The sequence below is a fragment of the Mus musculus genome, chromosome 4 (genome assembly GCF_000001635.26).
Source record: "Mus musculus strain C57BL/6J chromosome 4, GRCm38.p6 C57BL/6J".
NCBI classification, from domain to species: Eukaryota; Metazoa; Chordata; class Mammalia; order Rodentia; family Muridae; genus Mus; species Mus musculus.
Window position 1 is genome coordinate 125,014,478 of NC_000070.6, and position 20,403 is coordinate 125,034,880.

General features: G+C 47.1%; 1 protein-coding gene and 1 long non-coding RNA gene across 9 annotated transcripts in view; both read left to right on the forward strand.

Annotated features, from left to right (window-relative positions):
• The first annotated feature begins 3,197 nt into the window (after nt 1–3,197).
• Gm38472 lies at nt 3,198–6,531 on the forward strand. The gene is made up of 3 exons (XR_376650.2): nt 3,198–3,529; nt 6,130–6,275; nt 6,463–6,531. It is a non-coding gene; the product is annotated as a predicted gene, 38472 (long non-coding RNA).
• Nucleotides 6,532–15,511: 8,980 nt separating this feature from the next.
• Gnl2 (guanine nucleotide binding protein-like 2 (nucleolar)) overlaps nt 15,512–20,403 on the forward strand; it is a 25,394-nt gene continuing 20,502 nt past the window's right edge. For 5 of the 8 annotated variants that reach the window (XM_030253448.1, XM_017320153.1, XM_030253450.1 and 2 more), the window contains exons 1-2: nt 15,513–15,717; nt 19,761–19,845. Coding sequence is in view for 1 of the 8 variants with exons in the window: in NM_145552.2 (NP_663527.2) it covers nt 15,654–15,717; nt 19,761–19,845 (149 nt within the window). In the remaining 7 variants the exon portion in view is untranslated. Of the gene's footprint in view, nt 15,718–19,760; nt 19,846–20,403 lie in introns of all 8 variants that reach the window. The other 3 variants (XM_006503029.3, XM_030253451.1, NM_145552.2) reach the window with 3 other exon arrangements.

Genomic DNA, 20,403 nt, shown 5'->3' on the forward strand with positions numbered 1-20,403 from the left:
CACCTTGTAACGGGATGCCCCTGGGGAGTTCAAGCACATCCACCACACTGACATAAGCTCTCCTTTAAAACCACAGCCAAGCAAGACCCAGAATAAGAGGGTCTCCTAAATGTCTACATCACCCTGCTGATGCTCTGGGCTTAGCTTCTCTTTAACACCTCCTCCATCCCCTCACTTCTAGAAGCCACCTCTGGGATCTGAGCAACTCGGGGAGGGAGTCTCTGGCTCCAGGAAGTCTTGAGTATGCAGAGGCTTCCGCATCTGCAGGTTGACTGGTCAGGGGTCATTCTTGTCCTGGCATCTTGTGAATGCCCAAATGCCACCCTAACACATTGTGAATACAATGAGCCCTGGGCCTGTTCTTGTGTCTCTGAGCTGGATGGTGATGTGAGTTTAAAAGTGAGGGATGGGTTATCTGCTCACAGTCCTAAAACACCCACTTGTGGCTGGAATCCTAGAGAAGCCTACAACCACGGGTGGTCCTGAAGAGGTACTTGGTGCTTTGGAAGGCATTGAGCAAGTGCGGGAGGAGGCCATATATCTGTGTCAAGATGCCTCTCCCTGCTCCAGGGTTAGATGGTGAAAACACATAGTTCTACGTCTTTATTTGCCTGCATAGTTTGGAAAATGTTAGCTCTCCTCTATGGGGTCACGCACTTAACCCAGACTGACACATTTCTGGCTGTCTTTCCCACCTCCAGCTCTGGTATATTTTCCCATCCCATTGTTTGGGGTGATGAGGTTATGCGTTTCTGGATTTTTTTAAAGTGGGGATTTCCCCCCTCTCTTCTGGTTTGTTAGGTTTGGTCTAAGAGGACTGGGAGAGAATTCAGAGCCAGGGCCAGCACTAAGGCCCCGCTCCACATCCTTAACCCAGGGCCAGGCCCGAGGTGCTGGCTTTTTGCCTCAGAGCCCTCCAGCTATGGGTCTGATGTGCAGTGGAAACCTTCATGGTGGTAGAGAATGGGGAAATGGGCTTCAAGAACAGGTTCTATCTGGCAAGATGAAATGAATTCATTGGAAAGAGCAGGCGCACGCTCTGTTGTAGGTGGAGGTGACAAGAACAAAAGCCCTATTCTAAGGAGGAGGTGACCTGAAGACAGATCACCTTGAGGGATGCTGAGAGGCAATCAGTCTTGAAGGATGCTGAGGTGTACATCAAGGCTGGGTGCACCTGCTTTGCTGCGGCCTACCTCCCGGCTCTTCCAGAGAAAGAACCAATAGAGGGAAGAATAAACATTTGCAGGGGTGTGGTAGAAGGAGCCCCTCACTGTGGAGTCAGTGACCTGTTCTGTCTGGAATGAGTTCTGCATTGGTGGGATGCAGGAGAGTTAGCATCGTGACCTCCAGCAGTCATTGCCTACCAGGTTGGTGCCTGACCATAGGGACTCTGGCCCATGGCTGGAGAAGGTAGCTTGGGTTAATGCCCTGCAGCCTTCCAGAACTTAAGTAGGAAATTGCGAAACAGGACTGCTACGTTCTGAAAGAGAAAGTATGTGAGAAATGGTTCCTCCCTCGGCTGCCCTCCTCGGGGCTTGGTGCAGGGAGGTGGGTGAGATGGATTCCTGGCTGGGTCCACTCCTGTGTGGGAAAGAGGGCAAGAGCCAGCTCCCAGGCAGCTGCCAGCCTTTGATTATTGATTATTGATGGTGTGGTACATTTTCTGCATCCCATTGAACCTGGTCCACCAACAAGGCCAGCTTCTTCCTCCAGCTGAGTTTTGTGTCCTCAAAAAGTTGGTTTCTAGTGGCTCCCTCTCAATCTCATATGGACCATGGCTGTTGACTGAGTATTTGGAATGTCTTCAGGTTGAGCCAGGCCTGTCCATAAAATGGGAAGCATTTGGCGGTTCCATTGCCTCTGGCTTCCAGTCTTGGCCCTAGCCTGGCTGTCTTCTTCAAGGAGCCGGGTGGGCCTCCTGCCAGCATGCTTCCCTGGGAAACATCGAAGTGAGTTAAAGTCAACAATGAGTTCATCTCCAAAAAGAGTAAGCCAGCAGCCCCAGGGTATGGAGACAGGAGGAGGCTGAGCAGAAATGGGGGACAGAAAATGGGATGGGTAGTACTAAGGCGGCCACGGCAGATCTAAGTCTGGCAGTGGAGGTGGTGTGGCCCATGAGACAGCAGAATCACTTTCTGATACCAGCCCTGGAAGGCAGACTTGGCAAAAGTGGTGATGACGAGGGTGTCACATTCCCAGAGACCATTCGAAGTATTCTTCTAAGGACTGGGGCCTGGCACGAGACAGAGGAAAAGAAGAAAGCTAAAGTGATGGGTCAGTGAGTGGTGGCCCAACTGTCCTCAGGCCTGCCTGGGGGATGAGGTGCACCCTAGGATAGACATGTGGGCAGGGGCAATGCTGTGCCACCATGCCATCTTGAGTGTTACGACAGGGGGTGATGTGACATCAAGGCCAAAGGCAGAGCAACTTCGAGACTGTTACAAAATCTGACGTTTGTGTACATGCCAGGAGCATGTGTGTGCAGATGTACATGTAGCTGTGTGTGTGTGTGTGTGTGTGTATGTGTGAGTGTGTATGTGTAGACTAGAAAACCACCTTGGTTTCAGTCCTCAGGAGCTAATTACCCTGAGTTTTCAGTTTCTTCCCTGGCCTGAAGCTCACTAAATAAGCTAAGCTAGCCAGAAAGCTCCAGAGATCTGCCTCTCTCAGCCTCCCCAGTGCTGGTTATTACAAGCGCATGCCACCATGCCCAGAATTTTAATATGGGTTCTGATGGCCCACCTCCAGTCCTCATCCTTGCAAGGTAAGCATTTCACTGACCCAGCTATCTCCCGGCTCGGACCCTGACATCTTTATTTACTAGACTTGTCTCTGAGGGCCCTACATGAGGATTCGGATTCCTGACTGTGGCATGGCCTGCTTCTGACTGCTCTTCCTGAAGGGCACTGGACTGATCTGGACTCGCGTGGCTGGGCTCACTGTAGTGCTCAGAAGTCCCCAGTGGGGACACTGGAACCAACTGAAGCTGGAGCCACTTGCTCTCCGTGGGCTCTGGAGTAGGAGCCCAACTCACTCCACCAGCTTAAGAGCTGTGTTCCTAGTAGAAGAGGGCGTCCACGCCTCCCTGCCTGATAAAAACTGCTTGTGCCAGGTTGAAATACACAGAACAAATCTGGCCCAGACCTCCGCTATGCCCTCGAGGCTCGGAGACTCTGGCAACGGCTGCCTTGAATATCCACTTGGCCTCTCTCCCAAGGGCAGGCCCGTTGCCGATAGACTGTGCTTGATCTCTCCCCTGCCCTCGCATTCATTCTCCCAAGATATTTTATTGTAAGAGGTATTTGCCTACCACGCATATTTACAATTCTTTCCCTGCCACCAAACCAACAAAGTGTCCACAGACATCGAGTCTCGCTCTCTCACAAACACATTCTCGCCTATTCCCATGGCTTGCCCTTCTCCTGTTTCCACCAGTTCGTTCTCTTTTCTCAAACGTGCTTCATCCTCAGATCCTTCTGAACCCTCTCCATGCCGGCTGAGTTGGGCTTCTCTGCTCTTCTGGAGAGCCGTAAGTGTCCTGTGCACCACAAGCCTTAGTCTGCTTTATGTCATTTTTAAAGTGTGCTCTTGAAAGTTCTTCGGGTTATGGTGATGACTTACTTTGCCCATTTGTCCTCTGGATATTCACCCGATGACATCTGCCTTCTGCTATCACCGACTAAATAGTGGATAGATGGGAAAGAGATGATTAACGAGAAGGTTCCATTTGCTTTTTTTTTTTTCCTCTTGTGTACGTAGTACATACAGGCATGCACACAGCTGTGTGAACGTGTGTGTGGAAGGTGAAGGTCAGCCTTGGATGTCATTGCTCAGGAGCCATCTGCTTGTTTTTGAAGACAAGACCTCATTGGCGTGCCACTTGCTAATTAAGCTAGGCTGGCTGGCCAGTGAGCCCCTAGGTACTCATGTGCCTCCCACCTTCCCAGGGCTGGTGCCACAAGCATGTGCTACCACACCCAGATTTTTCACGTAGGTTCTGGGGATTGAACTTGGGTCCTTATGCTTGCAAGGCAAGAACTTTATTGACTGAACCACCTGTCTGGGACAGAGCCGTTTTGGTTTGTTCTTTCCTTTTATCACCTGTCACTGGAGATGATAATTGCTGATGCTTCTGACTCCTCTTTCCTTCTAGGAGTAAAGGGGGGGTGGTGGAGAGAGGTAGGGTGAGTACTGAACACCATTGGAAAACTGGGCCCCAACACCCCAACCCTCCAGGGGTTCTGTCTGCTGCTCCCGTCTCCTGTCCCATCTTCTCTTCTCATTATTCACTGGTGCCCAGTATGTTGGGTTGTTTTGTTTTGTTTTTTTTGCTTTTTTGTCAACTTGACTGACACAAGCTAGAGTTATCTGAGAACAGGAACTCCAGTTGAGAATGTGTCTCCATCAGACTGGCCTACAGGTAGGTCTGTGGGGGCATTCTCTTGATTAATGACTGACAAGGGAGGATCCAGTCCACTGTGGGTGATGCCACCCCTGGGCAGGTGGTCTGGGGGTATATAAGAAAGTAGGCTGAGCAAACCATGGAGATTAGGGCAATAGGCCACATTCCACCATAGCCTTTGCTTCAGTTCTGGCCTCCAGATTCCTGCCCTGTTTGAGTTCCTGCCTTGATTTCCCTCACCGACAGGATGGGAACAGGACATAGAAGCCAGATAAACTCTTTCCTTTCCAAGCTGGTTTTGGTCATAGCAACAGAAAGCAAATTAAGACAGGGACCATCACGTGTCAATATGTTGTACAACAATATGTTTCTGCCCCATTCACATCTGTAGCCACTCCTCTGCTTCTTAACACGGAACAAATTGTCATCCTGTGTAGAGCACTCCTGCCCTTTGCATTGCTGTGGACTGTTCATCCATTTTCAACTTATCACACTCTCTAATTGAATGTCCCCTCCTGATATCAGTGCTTGAGCCCCTTCTGTCTGGTGAGATTGGCTTGGGGTGGCAATCTCAGATACCTGATCTCATTTTTCATGTCATGGACTCCTTCACTGGAAAGATGATCAATGTACCTAAAACCCAAAGGGCTTTATGTAAGATATGTGGCAAGCATCAGCCTCAGAGTGTGACCTAGTGTAAGAAGGGCAAGGATTAGGGAGTCCTTGCATACCCAAGGAAGTGGCTATATCATTGGAAGCAGAATGGCTGTCGTGGTCAAACAAGGCCAGTTTTCTAAAAGAAAACCCAAACCACAAGATGACGATGCCCAGGCTGAGTGTGTCAAGCTTGACTGCAGATCTGAGAGGTTGCAGCCCTTAACAAGTGTGAATGTTTTAAGCTGGGAAGAAACAAGAGGAGAAAGGGCCATGTGATCCAGTTCTAAAATTTGTGTTGTTTGAGAGGAAAGTATTGAAGCAATAAAAAAAATTACTTGTTAGAAAATAAAATTATCATTAGTCATGAAGGAAAGAAAAGGAAGGAAGGAAGGAAGGAAGAAGAAAGAAAGAGAGAGAGAGAGAGAAAGAAAGAAAGAGAGAGAGAGAGAGAGAGAGAGAGAAACAGAGAGAGGGAGGGAGAGAAGAAAGAAGGAAGGGGGAGAGAGAGGGAGAGACAGACACACACAGAGAGAGAGAGAGAGAGAGAGAGAGAGAGAGGCAGAGAGAGAGAGAAGTGCTTGCGGTATTCACTGCTTGCCTTCCCTGCCCAGCTCTCCTGAGGATATCCATGCAACTGGAAACTTAAGTACAGCTACCATTTATATGATGCTTACACCTGCTCAACCTTGGCCATGCAATGCTTCACTTGACCCTCAGCTCAGCCTGTGAGCTGGACTTGACCCTCAGCTCAGCCTGTGAGCTGGAATTGACCCTCAGCTCAGCCTGTGAGCTGGACATTATGCCTGTTTTATAGATGAGTAAACTGAGGCACGGTGCGTGGAAAGGATGTAACCAAAGGACACAGCAGTAAGTGGGAAAGTTGGGATCGGAGCTCAGTTAGCTTGGCCCTGCTATTGTCTGGCTGGAGATAGTGAAATGTGTTTGCGAAGCCTGTTTGCCCCATATGTATGTGTCAGTATCCTACTTGTTCAGAGTCTTACTCATTCCCAGGAAGAGGGCTTCCATGGGTTGGATTATGTGTCCTCATAAACAATGTCCACCGTTCACAGATCCTTTTACCAGCCGCCTCCTCTCCACTCAAGCCCATCTGTATCCGTGGCTCGTGATTGCTCGAGATGGGCTCACCATGGCTGTAGCTGGCAGTATGTGTCCCAGAAGCTGCCTTGGCCTGAAGACCTCCGTGTGCCAGGACCAGGTTAGATAAGCCAATCTTTCCCTGCATGCTTTGACTCTGGGTCACCATAGTCAGTCTCGGAGAATCCAGGACTTTTTGACTTGCTTCTTGAAGTCCTCTTCTTTCCTGAGATCAGAAGTGGGAAACCCTGGGACGTGTTGGGGTGTGGGGAGAGCTCACTACCTCATAGACCCTATTTGGCCTCTAGACAGCCTCTCTGCCTCTCCTCGTGAAACCTAAACCTCGGCAAAGAGCCCTCTGCTGGCCCACAAGAGCATCAGCTACACTCGGATGTACAAGGGGTGCCTGCTTTGAATTTCCAGAGCCTTCAGGGTTGGGGAAAGATGGGGGGGGGTCGGGGTCGGGGGCTCAGGAGGTATTCCACATTGGAATGGCGACCACTCTCAAAGAACAATAGCATCTGCATCATCTGTTCATGCCATGCCTAGTCAGCTCTGAGAATGCACATCAGTGTGTCCTTGGATAGGGATGTGGGCAAGTGATCCTGTAAGGGGCCAGGGAGTAAAAATATTTCTAGGCTCTGTGGACCATATGTTGCCTGTTGCGGCAATTCCTCTCCCCCTTGTGGTGCCAGAGCAGCCAAAGGCCATATGTAAACAAATGGAGTGGCTCTGTTCCAGTAAAACTTTATTTATGAACCCTGAAATTTGAATTTCATATCACTTTCATGCGTCATAAAACGTTATTTTTGTTTTGACTTTTTCAACCATTTAAGAAACTAAAATCCATTCTTAGCTTTAGGGCCATATAAAAATAGGCAGTGGGTGGGATTTGGCCAGTGGGTTGTAAGTCTGCCTACTCCTGTGCTGGGAAATAGGCTAACTGACTTGGTTCTTCTTCTTTTGTTTTAATGGGCACCGATGGTGTGGGAGGGGAGACTCTTGGTGGAAATCCAAGTACCAGGTCCTGGACAGAGTGGAGAGGCACCCTAGGGTCACAGACAACTCTCAATCCTTCACATTTATTAAAAGTAACTAGAAAGTTCCTCTATCCTCATTTGTAGGATGTGTTAGGAGGATAGTTTGTTTTTTTTTTTTTTTCTAAAGATGAAGGACCGGTCATATTCTAATCAGGACTCTTAAAGGTTATACAGGGGCTGGGAGTGTTGGAGCAGCCTTTAATTCCAGCACTTGGGAGGCAAAGGCAGATGGATCTCTGTGAGTTCAAGGCCAGCCTGGTCTACATAGGAGTTCTAGGACAGCCAGAGCTATATAAGTGTAACCCTGTCTTTAAAAACATTTTTGCTGGGGAAGGAAATGACTCCAGAGATATAAAGCCTTCATTGCAATAGCGAGGGCCTCAGGGTTTAGAGCCCCAGAACCCTCTTAAAAGCCAGGCAGACATGGTATCCTTTAGTAATTCCAGCACTTAGAAGGTGGAGATGAGGCCTCTTGAGCAAGCTGGCTAGCTGCATCATTTTGGTGAGCTCTGGGTTCAGTTGAGAGACCCTGACTCAATATGTAAGGTAGATAATGTAGGAAATAAGATGCATGAGAAGGAGGAGGGGGGGGAAGGGGGAGGAGAAAGAGGAGGAGGAGGAGAAAGAGGAGGTGGAGGAGAAAGAAGGAGAAGGAGGAGAAGGAGAAGGAGAAGGAGGAGGTGCCTACTTCTAAAGTGTGGAGAAGATTCTTATTGTATATGTAAGAGAAAAAGCATGCAGAAGAGTCCAGGCTAAACATGGCTGCCAGTCCAAACCAAACCATGAAGCTGGGGGGTGGGGGGTGGCAGGTGGCAGGGGTGGTGAGGGAGACCCAGGCTAAGAGGCCAGAGACAGGTGCAGCCAAAATAGCTGAGTTAAATAGGGATCAGGCTCCAGGCAGGGAAATGGTCACAAGGCCCCAGGAAGAGGAAGGTTTATGGTAGCGGGTGGGGTGGGAAGTGTTGGGAGGAGCCACAGGTACTGAGGGATGCCAGGAGAGCTGACACCTCAATTAGCCATTTGCCCTGGGTTCCTGAGACCTGACAGAAAATGATCAAGAAAAATCCCTAATGTCAGTCAGATGCTTGTGCACCGGTGTACACCGGCACCCACCCCTACACAGACATACATCCCACCCCATCCCACACAGTGCATATACATGGAAGTACTTGAAAACTTGCGCAAATAAGGACTGGGCCACTTTTTCACTGGCTGCTTGAGAAGTCAGTTGCCTTGACTTTTCTTCTACACATCAACATAAATTTCTGCTTCACACTTAAGGTTTTGCCCCCAGTCTAGACCAGACCAGACATGGGAGCAAGAAGGATGGAGGCGGCCACGGAAAACCTCAGTATCTTCTTAGGGAGACACTGCCCTAAGGATAAGACTGGCCATCTGAGAGAGTTCCCCAGGGACACGGGGGTTTTAAGGATTGGTTTCTCAGACTCTTCAGTGTGACAGTATTCTTCTGGAGACAAGCCAAGGGACCTGGTGAACATTTTTTTTTTTTTGAAAAGTGTTTTTCTAAGGAAAAGGGGGGAGGTGGGCAGAGGAGGGGGAGAATTACACAAAGATTTAGTCTAACAGCTTAAAAATCAAAAGGGTCACTGGACAGATAGATATCAAATATAATAAGAAACACACTGACCCTGGAGAGATGACTTAATATGGGCCTCCAGGCTCCTTGAAGCTTAACAAGTATCTAGAGTTTGGAATTGGACTTCCAATTCCCACATCTGAGGATGCAGCCAGTGTCTTGGAGTTATCTGAGCCAGGCCAAAAATGAAAGGCTGCTAACAGTACCTCAGAAGGGCACTTCACAGGTTGTTTATAAGCATCTGGAGACTACAGGGACCCAGCAATAGGAAGGAGCAAAAGATCTCTGTTTGTTATTCCAAAGTTTAATCTAGGGACCTTTTTGAAGACCTTTTTTTTTTCATAATTTTTTATTAATTCTTTGTGAATTTCACATCGTGTACCCCCCCCAAATCCCACTCATTTCCCAATCCTTCCATATCTGCCCTCAACTCATTTAACCTCCCTCCACATAAAAAAATAAAGAATAATAACAATCTCACCACGGAAGCTCAGGTGTGTCACAGTGTGTCACACAATTTTTTTCGCCTAAACACCTTCACTTGCAAATGTTTATTTCAGTGAGTCACTGGTCTGGTTCCAGGCCTCTGGCTTCTGCTACACTAGCAATACTGGATCCTCACCAGAACTCTTCTTGGATATCCTGCCGTTGCCCTGCGTCATGGAGCTCTTGCAGCTTTGGTTCTGCAGGACCATTCCCTTCAAATGCTCCAACAGCTCACAGGTGGGAGTGGATGGGATGGGCCAGCTCAAAGCCTTAGATCTGGGCCTGGGTTGTAGCTGAGTTGGTCAGCCTGCCAGCTCTCCTGCTCCCACGCCACCAGGGGCTAGCTCTCTCTAGCTGTATGGGTTAGGGGTGAGGCCAGCTCAACAATGCTCTAGGACACCGGTGGCAGCCCAGATCACAGGCATCTGCTTGGCCTTTGGAGGTAGCACATCAACACAAACCTCTGCTGCAACAGAGCCACAGACCCAGACATGACCCATGGGTGGCAGCACAGCGGTAGTGGGTGGGGCCTTTGGGTGTCTCTTGAAGACCTTCTAACCCTGACATTTGAGCAATGCCAAGAAGTATTTGTGTCACTTTAAGGAGCCACCCTGTCAGCTTGCGGTGTCCTTATCTAAAAACTTACTGGACACTCTAAATTGGAACTGGAGGCAGGGGGCTGGAGAGACGGCAGGGTCGGGAGGAGCACTTGATGCTCTTGCAGAAGCCGGGATTGGCTCCCAGCACCACATCTGGCAACTCACAACCATCTGTAACTGCAGTTTCAGGGAACCTGATGCTCTCTTCTCTTCTCCATGGGCACTACATGCACAGGATACATGTGTGCAGCGAAACACTCATACACAGAAATAAACTAAACCTTTAAAAAAAAATAAAGACCCGGAGGGTGATTTGACTAGGGAATCCCTAATTTAACACACCTTGCTCTTACACTTCCTGGTTAACTGTTCGGTGTGTGTACAATGGAGTTTCGTGTGTTTGTTTCCTACAGATAAAACAAAGCAACGAATGGGTGAGGCAGTATGAAGACTCCTTTTGGTTTAGCACTTCCAGCTTTGGCATGTGGACGGTTTCACATCCAGTGGCAGTCGCTCTAGATTCGGCTTTGTTTGTTTGTGTGTTAGAGCAGAGTCTTCTGTATGCCAGGCCAGCCTCCAGCTGGACTTGTAGCTAAGAATTACCTTAAACTTCTGCTTCTCTCGAGTGTGAGGTCACAGGCAATGAGTACCTTGTTGGGTTTTCTGTACCGTTGGGAGTGGACGCTGGGGCTTTGCACATGCTTAGCAGACACTACTCTCTGAGCTACGTCTCCAGTTCTCTCTCCATTTGTTTGTTTGCTTGATTGGAAATAAGGTTCCTTTCTTATCTTCTGGCTGGCTATGTATTCACAGCAATCTTCCTGCTTCAGCCTTCTGACTTCTGGGATTCTGGACCTGCAGCACCTGGCTCATCTGAGGGTGCAACTTCCCCCAGCAGCTGGGAATCTGCTGTCATTGAGAGACCTAAAGGGACTGAGTGAGGAGTCTCTGTGGCAGCTCAATTTGTGAGGTACAAGCCGACAAGCTGGCACTAATTACGAGCTAATGGCCTTACAGTGGAGCATTGCCAATGGATAAGGATCCTGGGCTGTGGAGTAAACACAGACCCTTGGGGCAGATCCAAGACAGATTTTCAGAGGACACTAGCACCCACTCCAGCCTTTTCCACCTCAGCTTTGCTGGAGAAAACGACAGGATGCAAGACTGCTGAAGAGGAAACCCGGTCTTGCTGGGCTGGCTTCTGGTCAGGTTATCAGGGAGCCACAAGGTAACTTTCAGGGGAGGGTTTGCTTTTCAGAGCTAAAACTTCTGTTAGGGGTTGCAGATGTGAGTCTGTCAACAGAGTGCTTGACTGGCAGTCCCAAGTCCTGGTTTTCATCCCCAGCATGGCATAAACCAGGCATGGTACATAGTATGCCTCTAATCCCAAAGCATCGGGGGTGGGCACAGTAGAGGCATGAGAACCAGAAACTCTGGGTCAGACTGGAGAGATGGCTCAGCGGTTAAGAGCACTGACTGCTCTTCCAAAGGTCCTGAATTCAATTCCCAGCAACCACATGGTGTCTCACAACCATCTGTAATGGGATCCAATGCCCTCTTCTGGTGTGCCTGAAGAGAGCAACAGTGTATTCACATATATAAAATAAATAAATCTGAAGAAGAAAGGAAGAAGAAGAAGAAGGAGGAGGAGGAGGAGGAGGAGGAGGAGAAGGAGAAGAAGGAGAAGGAGAAGAAGAAGAAGAAGAAGAAGAAGAAGAAGAAGAAGAAGAAGAAGAAGAAGAAAAGAGGAAGAAAAGAAGAAGAAGAAGAAGAAGAAGATGAAGAAGAAGAAGAAGAAGAAGAAGAAGAAGAAGAAGAAGAAGAAGAAGAAGAAGAAGAAGAAGAAGAAGAAGAAGAAGAAGAAGAAGAATTAGCAGTAGTAGTTCAGGTCATCCTTAGCTCCATGCCTAGGCTATATGAGATCCAGTATCAACAAAACAATAACAACAAAAAGAGGAAAACATCCCAATATACAAGAGTCACTAGGGTAGCTAGGAATATTGCTTTAGTAGTCGAGTGTTTAACAAGCATGGATAAGGCCCTATGCTATGTGCAATCCCTAGTATCATTCGGGGTAGTGGGACATGGCTGTGTAGCTCAGTGGTAGACACTTGCCTAGCATGCTGACGGCCCCAGTTTGACCCTAGTGCTGGAGGGGAAAATAGATCATTAAAAGGTAGGTTATTAGCCGGGCATGGTGGCACACACCTTTAATCCCAGCACTCAGGAGGCAGATGCAGGTGGATTTCTGAGTTCAAGGCCAGCCTGGTCTACAGCCAAGGCTACACAGAAAAACCCTATCTGGAAAAAACAAACAAACAAAAAAGGTAGGTTATTTTTTACATTTGAGCCCCTATCTTTAATCAAGTGGGAGCTGGGGAGAGGTTCAAGAGGCTGCATTTTTAACACCCCCCCGCCCAGTGATTTTGATGCCAGTGGTCCTCAGACCACTCTGAAAAATGTCTTCCTTAGAAGCATCTGCTTTTACCCACCGGACATCAACGACAAGATAAAAGTGAGGCCAGGCTTCTCTGCTGCCTGTGAGAACAGCAGCATACAGCCAAGGCTTGTTCCAGAAAAGAGGCATGGTCTCTGAGGGATTCTCCCCATCCATCGAGACCCGTGGCTACAAGCCAGAGGATTTCAGAGGATGAGGTGCTAATCCGGGTCTGGAGAGAGAGAGAGAGAGAGAGAGAGAGAGAGAGAGAGAGAGAGAGCAAGCATTGCTTCTGCACGCTATGGACTGAGTCTGCAATGTGTTCATGTACCATAAACTTGAGGAACCACCCTGCAAGCTTTCAGGTCGTTAAATCCTTCTCTGTTGTATGTGGTCTATGAGTATGGCAGAATGTATGGAGAACTGTGTTCCTGCGGGTGTCTTGCCTCCTCTAGTTGCCTGGCATTAAGGAGAAAAAAAAATGAGTGAAATATAGTCACTGTATTATAACTGTGGGAAGTAGATTAGTCGAAGCGCAAGGGTAACGTGAGTGTAACTGGCCTCTGTCAGGCACTTCATCTGCTGGTAGGACGGAGGATGGTTGTCAGGCTCAGCAAATGCTGTTTGAAGGGTTGATAGGTCAGGCTGTAAAAGTAGATGGGAAATTTGTACAGTGAACATAAGCAGGGTAGGTGAGTAGAAGAGAAACAACCCACCATATCATCTGGGAAAATAAAACTCTTTGGCAAGACTTCATAACAGCCTGATTCAAAATTTCATAATGAAATTATGTCTCTGATCAAAGCCTGCATGAGCTCATGAGCTGATTTTTGCCATTCGTGTTTATTCTGGTTTGCACCAAGTTGAAGCATCAGAAACACATTAATCTAATCTTCTTTCTGGGAGGAGGCTCTTGTACCCTCATCTGGGGATCAAAGGGATGGAGGATTGCAAGGAGGATCTTTAGCCCCTCACTGAATGTGCACTTTTGATTGGTTCTTTGAGTCCCCTTAGGCACATATGAGGGGTAGGGCCTTCCTAGGAGAGTTGAGTCTCCTGACACTTGCCCTTGAGGCAAGAAAAGCAAAGTTTAAGAAGGGAAAGAGACTCCCATCTCTCCTCTGGACACAGTCTGCTTTTGCTCTAGAAAGAATATTTCGGGGTTTGTTTGTTTTAGACTCAGAGAAGCGCTCAACTGTACCTCTTTCAACTGGAGCGCTTCACCACAGGTTTTCTTCTTACAAAATGAACTCAGATCCAATGGCCCCACACTTCTCATGGATCTTACTCAATCAGCATTTTTCTGGTCCTTCTCGAAGGCACACAGATAGGCACTCCTGTCAACTCAAGTCCCAACAGAAAAGGCACTTGGTTGAAATCTGGGAAACAGAATTCCCTGGGTCTCATGGGGCCCTTTAGACAAGAGGTACCCCCCCCCCACCTCTGTCCTTATTCATCCAAGAAAGATTTAGTAAGGCCTTATTTTATGTCAGATGCCTGTTCAAAGTGTTTTTAATTTTTAAGCCCAGGGGACCTTTACATACTTAACTGCACCTTTGTGACAGTCTCTCTCTCTCTCTCTCTCTCTCTCAAGATAATGTCTCAGAGGGCTGTGGTGGCACACCGCCACACTGGAAGTGGCACACACTTTAATCCCAGCACTCTGGAGGCCAGCATGGACTACAGAGTGAGTTCCAGGGCAGCTAGGGCTACAAAAAGGAACCCTATCTCAAAACACAAGCAAACAAACAAACAAAAAGATAATGTCTTTTTCTACAGTTTGGCTTGTATCTTCCTATATAGCCCAGGCTAGACTAGCCTTGAACTCACGGCAGATAGTCTAACCTCAAATGCTGAGGTTAGAGGCTCATGCCAACACACTCAGCTTTGTTACGTTCTGGGGACACGGAGGTGAATAACGTACCTGATTTCCATTTTCCTAAGCTTATGGCCTAGACCCAAGAAAGCAGCCAATGCTCTTGTGAACAGAGTCATTTCGGGTAGTGGCATGTGCCGTGAAGTGAGGTGGGATGGAATAACAGGAAGAGAGTGGCTGACTTAAATCAGTAACTCAGCAAATACTTCTGCCAAAGGAGCTGCTGCCAGATAGATCAAGAGAATGTAGTTCCATTTAAAAACAAGTGAACAGTGAAAAAAATCTTTTGGTGTAGGGTCTCTCTATGTAGCTCAAGCTGGATTTGAACTTGTGACAATCCTCCTGCCTTAGCCTCTCAAGTATATCATGTTTCCTTAGATCCTTTAAGTTATCCTAAACGATGATTGGAATATAAGCTAGAAAGTGTGTTTATTTATTTTTAACCTGAAATTCAAATTTCACTGTCTTGTATTTTTTTTCTTGATGTTCTCCTCCCCCCCTCCTGCTTCCCCCTCCTCCTCCTCCTCCCCCTCCTCCTGCTCCTACTCCTACTCCTCCACCTTCTTGGAGACAAGTCATGCTATATAATGTGGACAAGTCTGGAACTCCTTCCTCTGCCTTTTGAGCATTGGTATTATAGGTGTGTGTCACCATGCTGATGAATTTGCTAGTGTTTGCAATCCTATGGATAGAGGATATTTGAGCAGGAACTGACCAGAAGGAACCAGCGATGCCGATTCAGGGAATGTGTGATCAAACAGAGCAACATTCAGTGTAAATGTCAGAAGAGGGAGAAATGAGGTCAGAGGAACGGAGCCAGATCACAAGTTTTGTAGGGATTGGAAGGAGTTTGAATCTGTCTCTCTTTGCGATAATAAACCATTGGAGAATTTAAAATCTCTCTCTCTCTCTCTCTCTGTCTCTCTCTCTCTCTCTCTCTCTCTCTCTCTGTCTCTCTCTCTGTCTCTCTGTCTCTCTCTCTTTCTTTCAAGCTGAGGCTTGAATCCAAAGTCTGTTGTTACTAAAAACTGCTCTACTCCAGCCTAAAATTTAAAGGCAGGTATGACCTGTTCTGATATTTGCCCGCTCTTGCTGGAACACTTTTAGAAAGGTTCAGAGGGCAAATTCCCATCAGCTCATGCACTGGGCCGAGAACAGGCTTCTCTCTTTTTCTCTTTCTCTCTTTTTCTCACTAAACCCAGGACTGCCCGGTGCCCTGGACGTTGCTATGGAAGGGACGCTTGACGGTTGCTAGACCCGGGGGAGGCGGGAGCAGGACAGAGGCGGAGCCGGGTCAGCCTTAGGCAAGCGCCGCGCGCTCTCAGGAAGTCGCGTAGCGCGAGCGGAAGTGACGTCGCGCGTGTTCAGGGTCCAACGTGCTTCACACAGGACGCTTTCCCGGCTGGGAAGTCGTGAAGTGGTTTACCTCGCGAGTAGCAGAGCGGTGTCGGTACTGTCGTCAGGATGGTGAAGCCCAAGTACAAAGGACGGAGCACCATCAACCGCTCGGCGGCCAGCACCAACCCAGGTACGGCGGACCGGGCGGGACCAGGCCGCAGGAGCCGTCGGGGACGGAGGAAGGCCCGTTCCGGCCTGGGCGGCGGACCCGAGGTCTAGGCACCTGCTCTAAAGTTGGGGGATGAGTCACGCCAGCCTCTGGCAGCCCCGAGGCCTCTCAGGAGGAGGTGTAGAGAAAGGCAAGTTAAAAGTGGGCTAGGGTCCTGGAGTCCTGGCACATGCCTGTCATCCCAGCACTTAGGAAGCTGAGGCAGAGGGGATCACGAGTTAGTGGCTATCTGGACTACAGGGTACAGACTGAAGACACAGAGTGGAGTAGGTTGGCCCAGGTGGCATTTTACCCTTAACCATAGCATTCGTGCCACCTTAGCTTTGACCGTGGAATCAGACCATGCATAAGCAACACTTCAGGTAAATATAGTGATTTCAATAGAGGTGGTTTTGAGATACGAGAAATTCCCATCTACAGGGCAAACAAAACAGGCTTTCGAGGAGTCCCTCCCACTTTGATTTAGCTACTAAAACTGTGTTTAAATATGGGTTAGTCATAGAGGGGCTTGGTGACGCATCCCTGTAGTTCCCAATACTGGGAAGGCAGGACAGACAGATCTCTTGTGAATTCGAGGCCAGCCTGGTCTGCATAGTGAGACTGTCTCAAACTGGTGGGGGGAAAAATTAGGTATACTCTTGTCTCCGTAAGGCTGCAAGGATAGCTGACTTCTGTATCTCCTTGTAATTTGCATAATTAGGGTTTTGATTAGATTTTTTTAAAAAAATGATGAAAACACTCAGAGACTGGAGAGAACATGGGGAGAATAAGAGCTCACTCGTACTGCTGTTGCAGGAGGACCAGAGTTCAATTCCAGTTCAATCAGCTCTCACCTACCTGGAAGTTCAACTCCAAGGGGAATCTGATACCTCTGGCCTTCAAGGCATCTACCCACATATATCCGTATAATGTTTAGTACTGTGTATGTAGCAGTACTAAAGGAGAACATGCAGGAAAGTTGCTGCGTTACTTTGTGATCTTTTATAACTGTATTAAGTCACATAATACCATGCATTTGGAAGATTCACTTGGGATTGGTTGGTGATTAGTGTGATGATGTTTCTAAGCAGGGGTTAAGTTTATCAACAGCTGAAAAATGTAGACGGAAACCTTGAGGGTTGGTAGGAAGAGGGACTCAGGAAAAGGATAGGTAGCCAGATGTGTGTGGGCCGACTTCTCAGGAGAGCCCTCCAGGGGTTTAGTTTGATTTTGGGTTCTCTCTTAAAATTTAGAGTGGGAGGGGCTGGAGAGATGGCTCAGGGGTTAAGAACGCTGGCTGTTCTTGCAGGGGACCTGCAGTGATTCCCAGCACCCATGATACAGACGACCATCTATCTGTAACTCCAGTTCCAAGAGATCTGCCACCCACTTCTGGCCTTCACTGACACGCTGTGTGTGTTTAGTGCAGAGACATGTGGGCAGGATATGGTATTACATATTATACTTACATATGAAGTATAAATAAATAAAATTATTAAAAATTTAGGACAAGAGAATTAGTTATGAATTCACAAAGAGGGTTTCTAGATATGCTGCTTCTAACCTCAGAAGCTGTGGGAATCAGTCCTATAAGCCATGATTTGTGTGAAATTTAACCCAACTTTTAGAACCCATCATCATCTCTTGAAAGTTAAGACAGGTGGTGGCTCACATCTTTAATCCCAGTACCTGGGAGGCAGAGGCAGGTGGATCTCAGTGAGTTTGAGGCCAGCCTGGTCTACAGAGTGAGTTCCAGGACAGCCAGGGCTACACAGAGAAACCCTATCTTGAAAAACCAAACCAAAAAAAAAAAAGACTAAAAATATTTTCTTTTTAAAAATATTTATTTACTTTATATTTGAGTTTTGCCTACATAATATGTACACTCTGTTTGCTCCTATAGATGGTTGTGAGCCACCTTGTAGGTGCTGGGAATTAAACCCAGGTCCTCTGCAAAAATAGCAAGTTCTCTTAACTGCCAAACCATCTCTCTGGCCTACTCCTTTAATTTATTTTTAGATAGGGTCTCAGTTTGTTGCCTCTGACTCAACGTTTGGCCAAGGATATCTTCTAGCTTTTTTTTTTTTTTTTTTAAGATTTATTTTATATATATGAGTACACTGTAGCTTCTTCAGACACACCAAAAGAGGACATCAGATTCCATTACAGATGGTTGCAAGCCACCATGTGGTTGCTGGGAATTGAACTCAGGACCTACTGGAAAAGCAGTCAGTGCTCTTAATCACCGAGCCATCTCTCTAGTCCCTGTTTTCTAACTTCTAATCCTTGCTTCTAGTGCTGGAATTAGTGGCTGTGCCACAATGGCTGGTTTGTGCAGTGCTAGGGATCACACACAGGGCTTTGGAGTGCTAGGCAAGCATTCTACCCATTTAACTACATGGCTATTGTGGACATAGTAGTGGTTACACTTTTTAAAGATGGATATTGATTTTATGTAACCAATGTAGATTATGACTAAGGATTAAAAATTAAATGGCAGCCAGACATGGTGATGCACACATATTCCCTATTTTTAGAGAAATAAAAGCACCAGAAGTCTAAAAATTCAGTTTGTATAAGACTGAATGAGAACCTTAATGTTTGATATTCCAAAGTCCCTTTTACTTTCTTCATTCTGGAGCAAGGCAAGTTAAATGAGAAGAATAGCATTCCTATATGTCAGAATCTTGAGTTACGAGTTGTCTAGATGAATGTGCCTGAGTGTGCTGTAAAGTTGCCATGTGGGGCTCTTTATGCTGCTGCTCAGGATGGTCCTTGAAGTCCTTATTTAAGAAAGGGTTCAGAAGCCAGGCAGCGGTGGCGCACGCCTTTAATCCCAGCACTTGGGAGCAGAGACAGGAGGATTTCTGAGTTTGAGGTCAGCCAGGGCTACACAGAAAAACCCTGTCTACCAAAGAAAAGGGGGGGGGGTGTTCGGAGCTGTGCATGATGGCACATATCTTTTATCCCAGGAGCCAGAGGCAGATCTCTTGATATTGAAGTCAATCTGCTCTACAGAGTGAGTTCTAGAACAGCCAGGGCTACACAGAGAAACCTTGTCTTGAAAAACCAAAAAGGAGAGAGAGGTGGAGAAATATGAGGGGGATAGGGTGGGGTCTGTAGTACACTGCTTTATTTCCTCATGTCAAGACATAAGAGGCAGGCTAATCTATATGAGTTTAAGACCAGCTGGGGCTACATAGTGAGACCTTGTCTCAAGCATCACAATAAAAAGGACAGATGGCCTGGAGAGTGCGTGCTAACTCCAGGATGTTTCTTTAAAGATTTACTCTGTGTAGTTCCTGCGCCCCCCTCCCCCAAATCTCTTTTTTATTCGGTTTTGCCAATTTTGTAACTATTTTTTAAGATTCAAAAAATTTATTTTATATGTATTTGTGTTTACATGCACGTATATATGTGTACCACTGTATGTGCTTGGTGTCTACAGAAGCAAGAAAAGGATGTTAGATTCCCTGGAACTGAGATATAGTTGTCAACTGTCACATGAGTACTGGGAATCGAACCCAGCTCCTTTGTAAGAACAGTCAGTGCTCTTAACCAGCGCCTATTTTTGCTTCTTTTTGTTATTGTATTTGGTTTTGTGTGTTTTTTATTCCATTCTATTTCTTTGTTAAACTGAGACCTAGATCAATGTCCTTTGTAGTTGAGAGCACAGAATGTATCAAATGCTTGTGTTAACATTGTGACTCTGCCAGGTAATAGCCATATAGCGCATAACATAGCTCTTTATATGACTGTTGTGTGGCTTGAGGTCGGTAGTGGGGATCATGGTGAGGTTAGCATCCTGCTGTCAGATGTCCATTTCTCTTGGATGTTCAGAAGTGGAACTCAGCTTTGGCATAGCACATTGCTCTTAGTCACTTATTAGAGCAGCATATGGAGAGAGTAGACATTCTTTGGTAAGGTTAGCTTGGCTAGTTGGGTAAGCACTTGGTTAGCACATTTTAAACAATGACTATATTTAACAGTTACTGGATATCAAAAGGCTTATTATTCATTTCTAGATCGAGTACAGGGAGCTGGCGGCCAAAACATGAGGGATCGGGGCACAATTCGGCGCCTGAATATGTACAGGCAAAAGGAGCGCAGGTGAGCATTGGGTACAGCCAGCCTTCCCTTTCCTTCATGCCCTGGATTTATAATTGAGACCTGTTAAGGCTTGTTCCCATCATCTCCTAGGAGTGTTGCTGTGGTGATATAGTTAATATGGTTAAAGTCATGGGTAGTAGATGGTGAAGTGGTGATTGTTTCCTAACACTTCCTGGCAAGTGGCCATCCTATTGCTCAGATACTGATTTCCAGCACTGTAGTGTCAGATCCCAGCTAAATACCCATCAGCCACAAGTCCAAAGTGTGTAAGACTGCTTACGAAAACTGCCAGGAAACTTGGCTGTTAGAGCCAAACACAGATCACAGCGTTGTGGCACTAGGATGCTCATCCCAGCCCGGCGTTCTGCTGAGGCAGCCTCCACTCCAGGGACTTGCTGAGAGTGGCATTTTGCTAGCTGGTCTTAATTTGTTTGGTAATTAGATTCATTTCTTTTGAAAGCTGTGTGTAAGACACAGTCAGTAACCTAGCCTGCCTCAGTCGCCCGCTTTGCAGTTTGTTTTAGAATTTTGAGTTCCAGGATAAATCATCCTCTACTT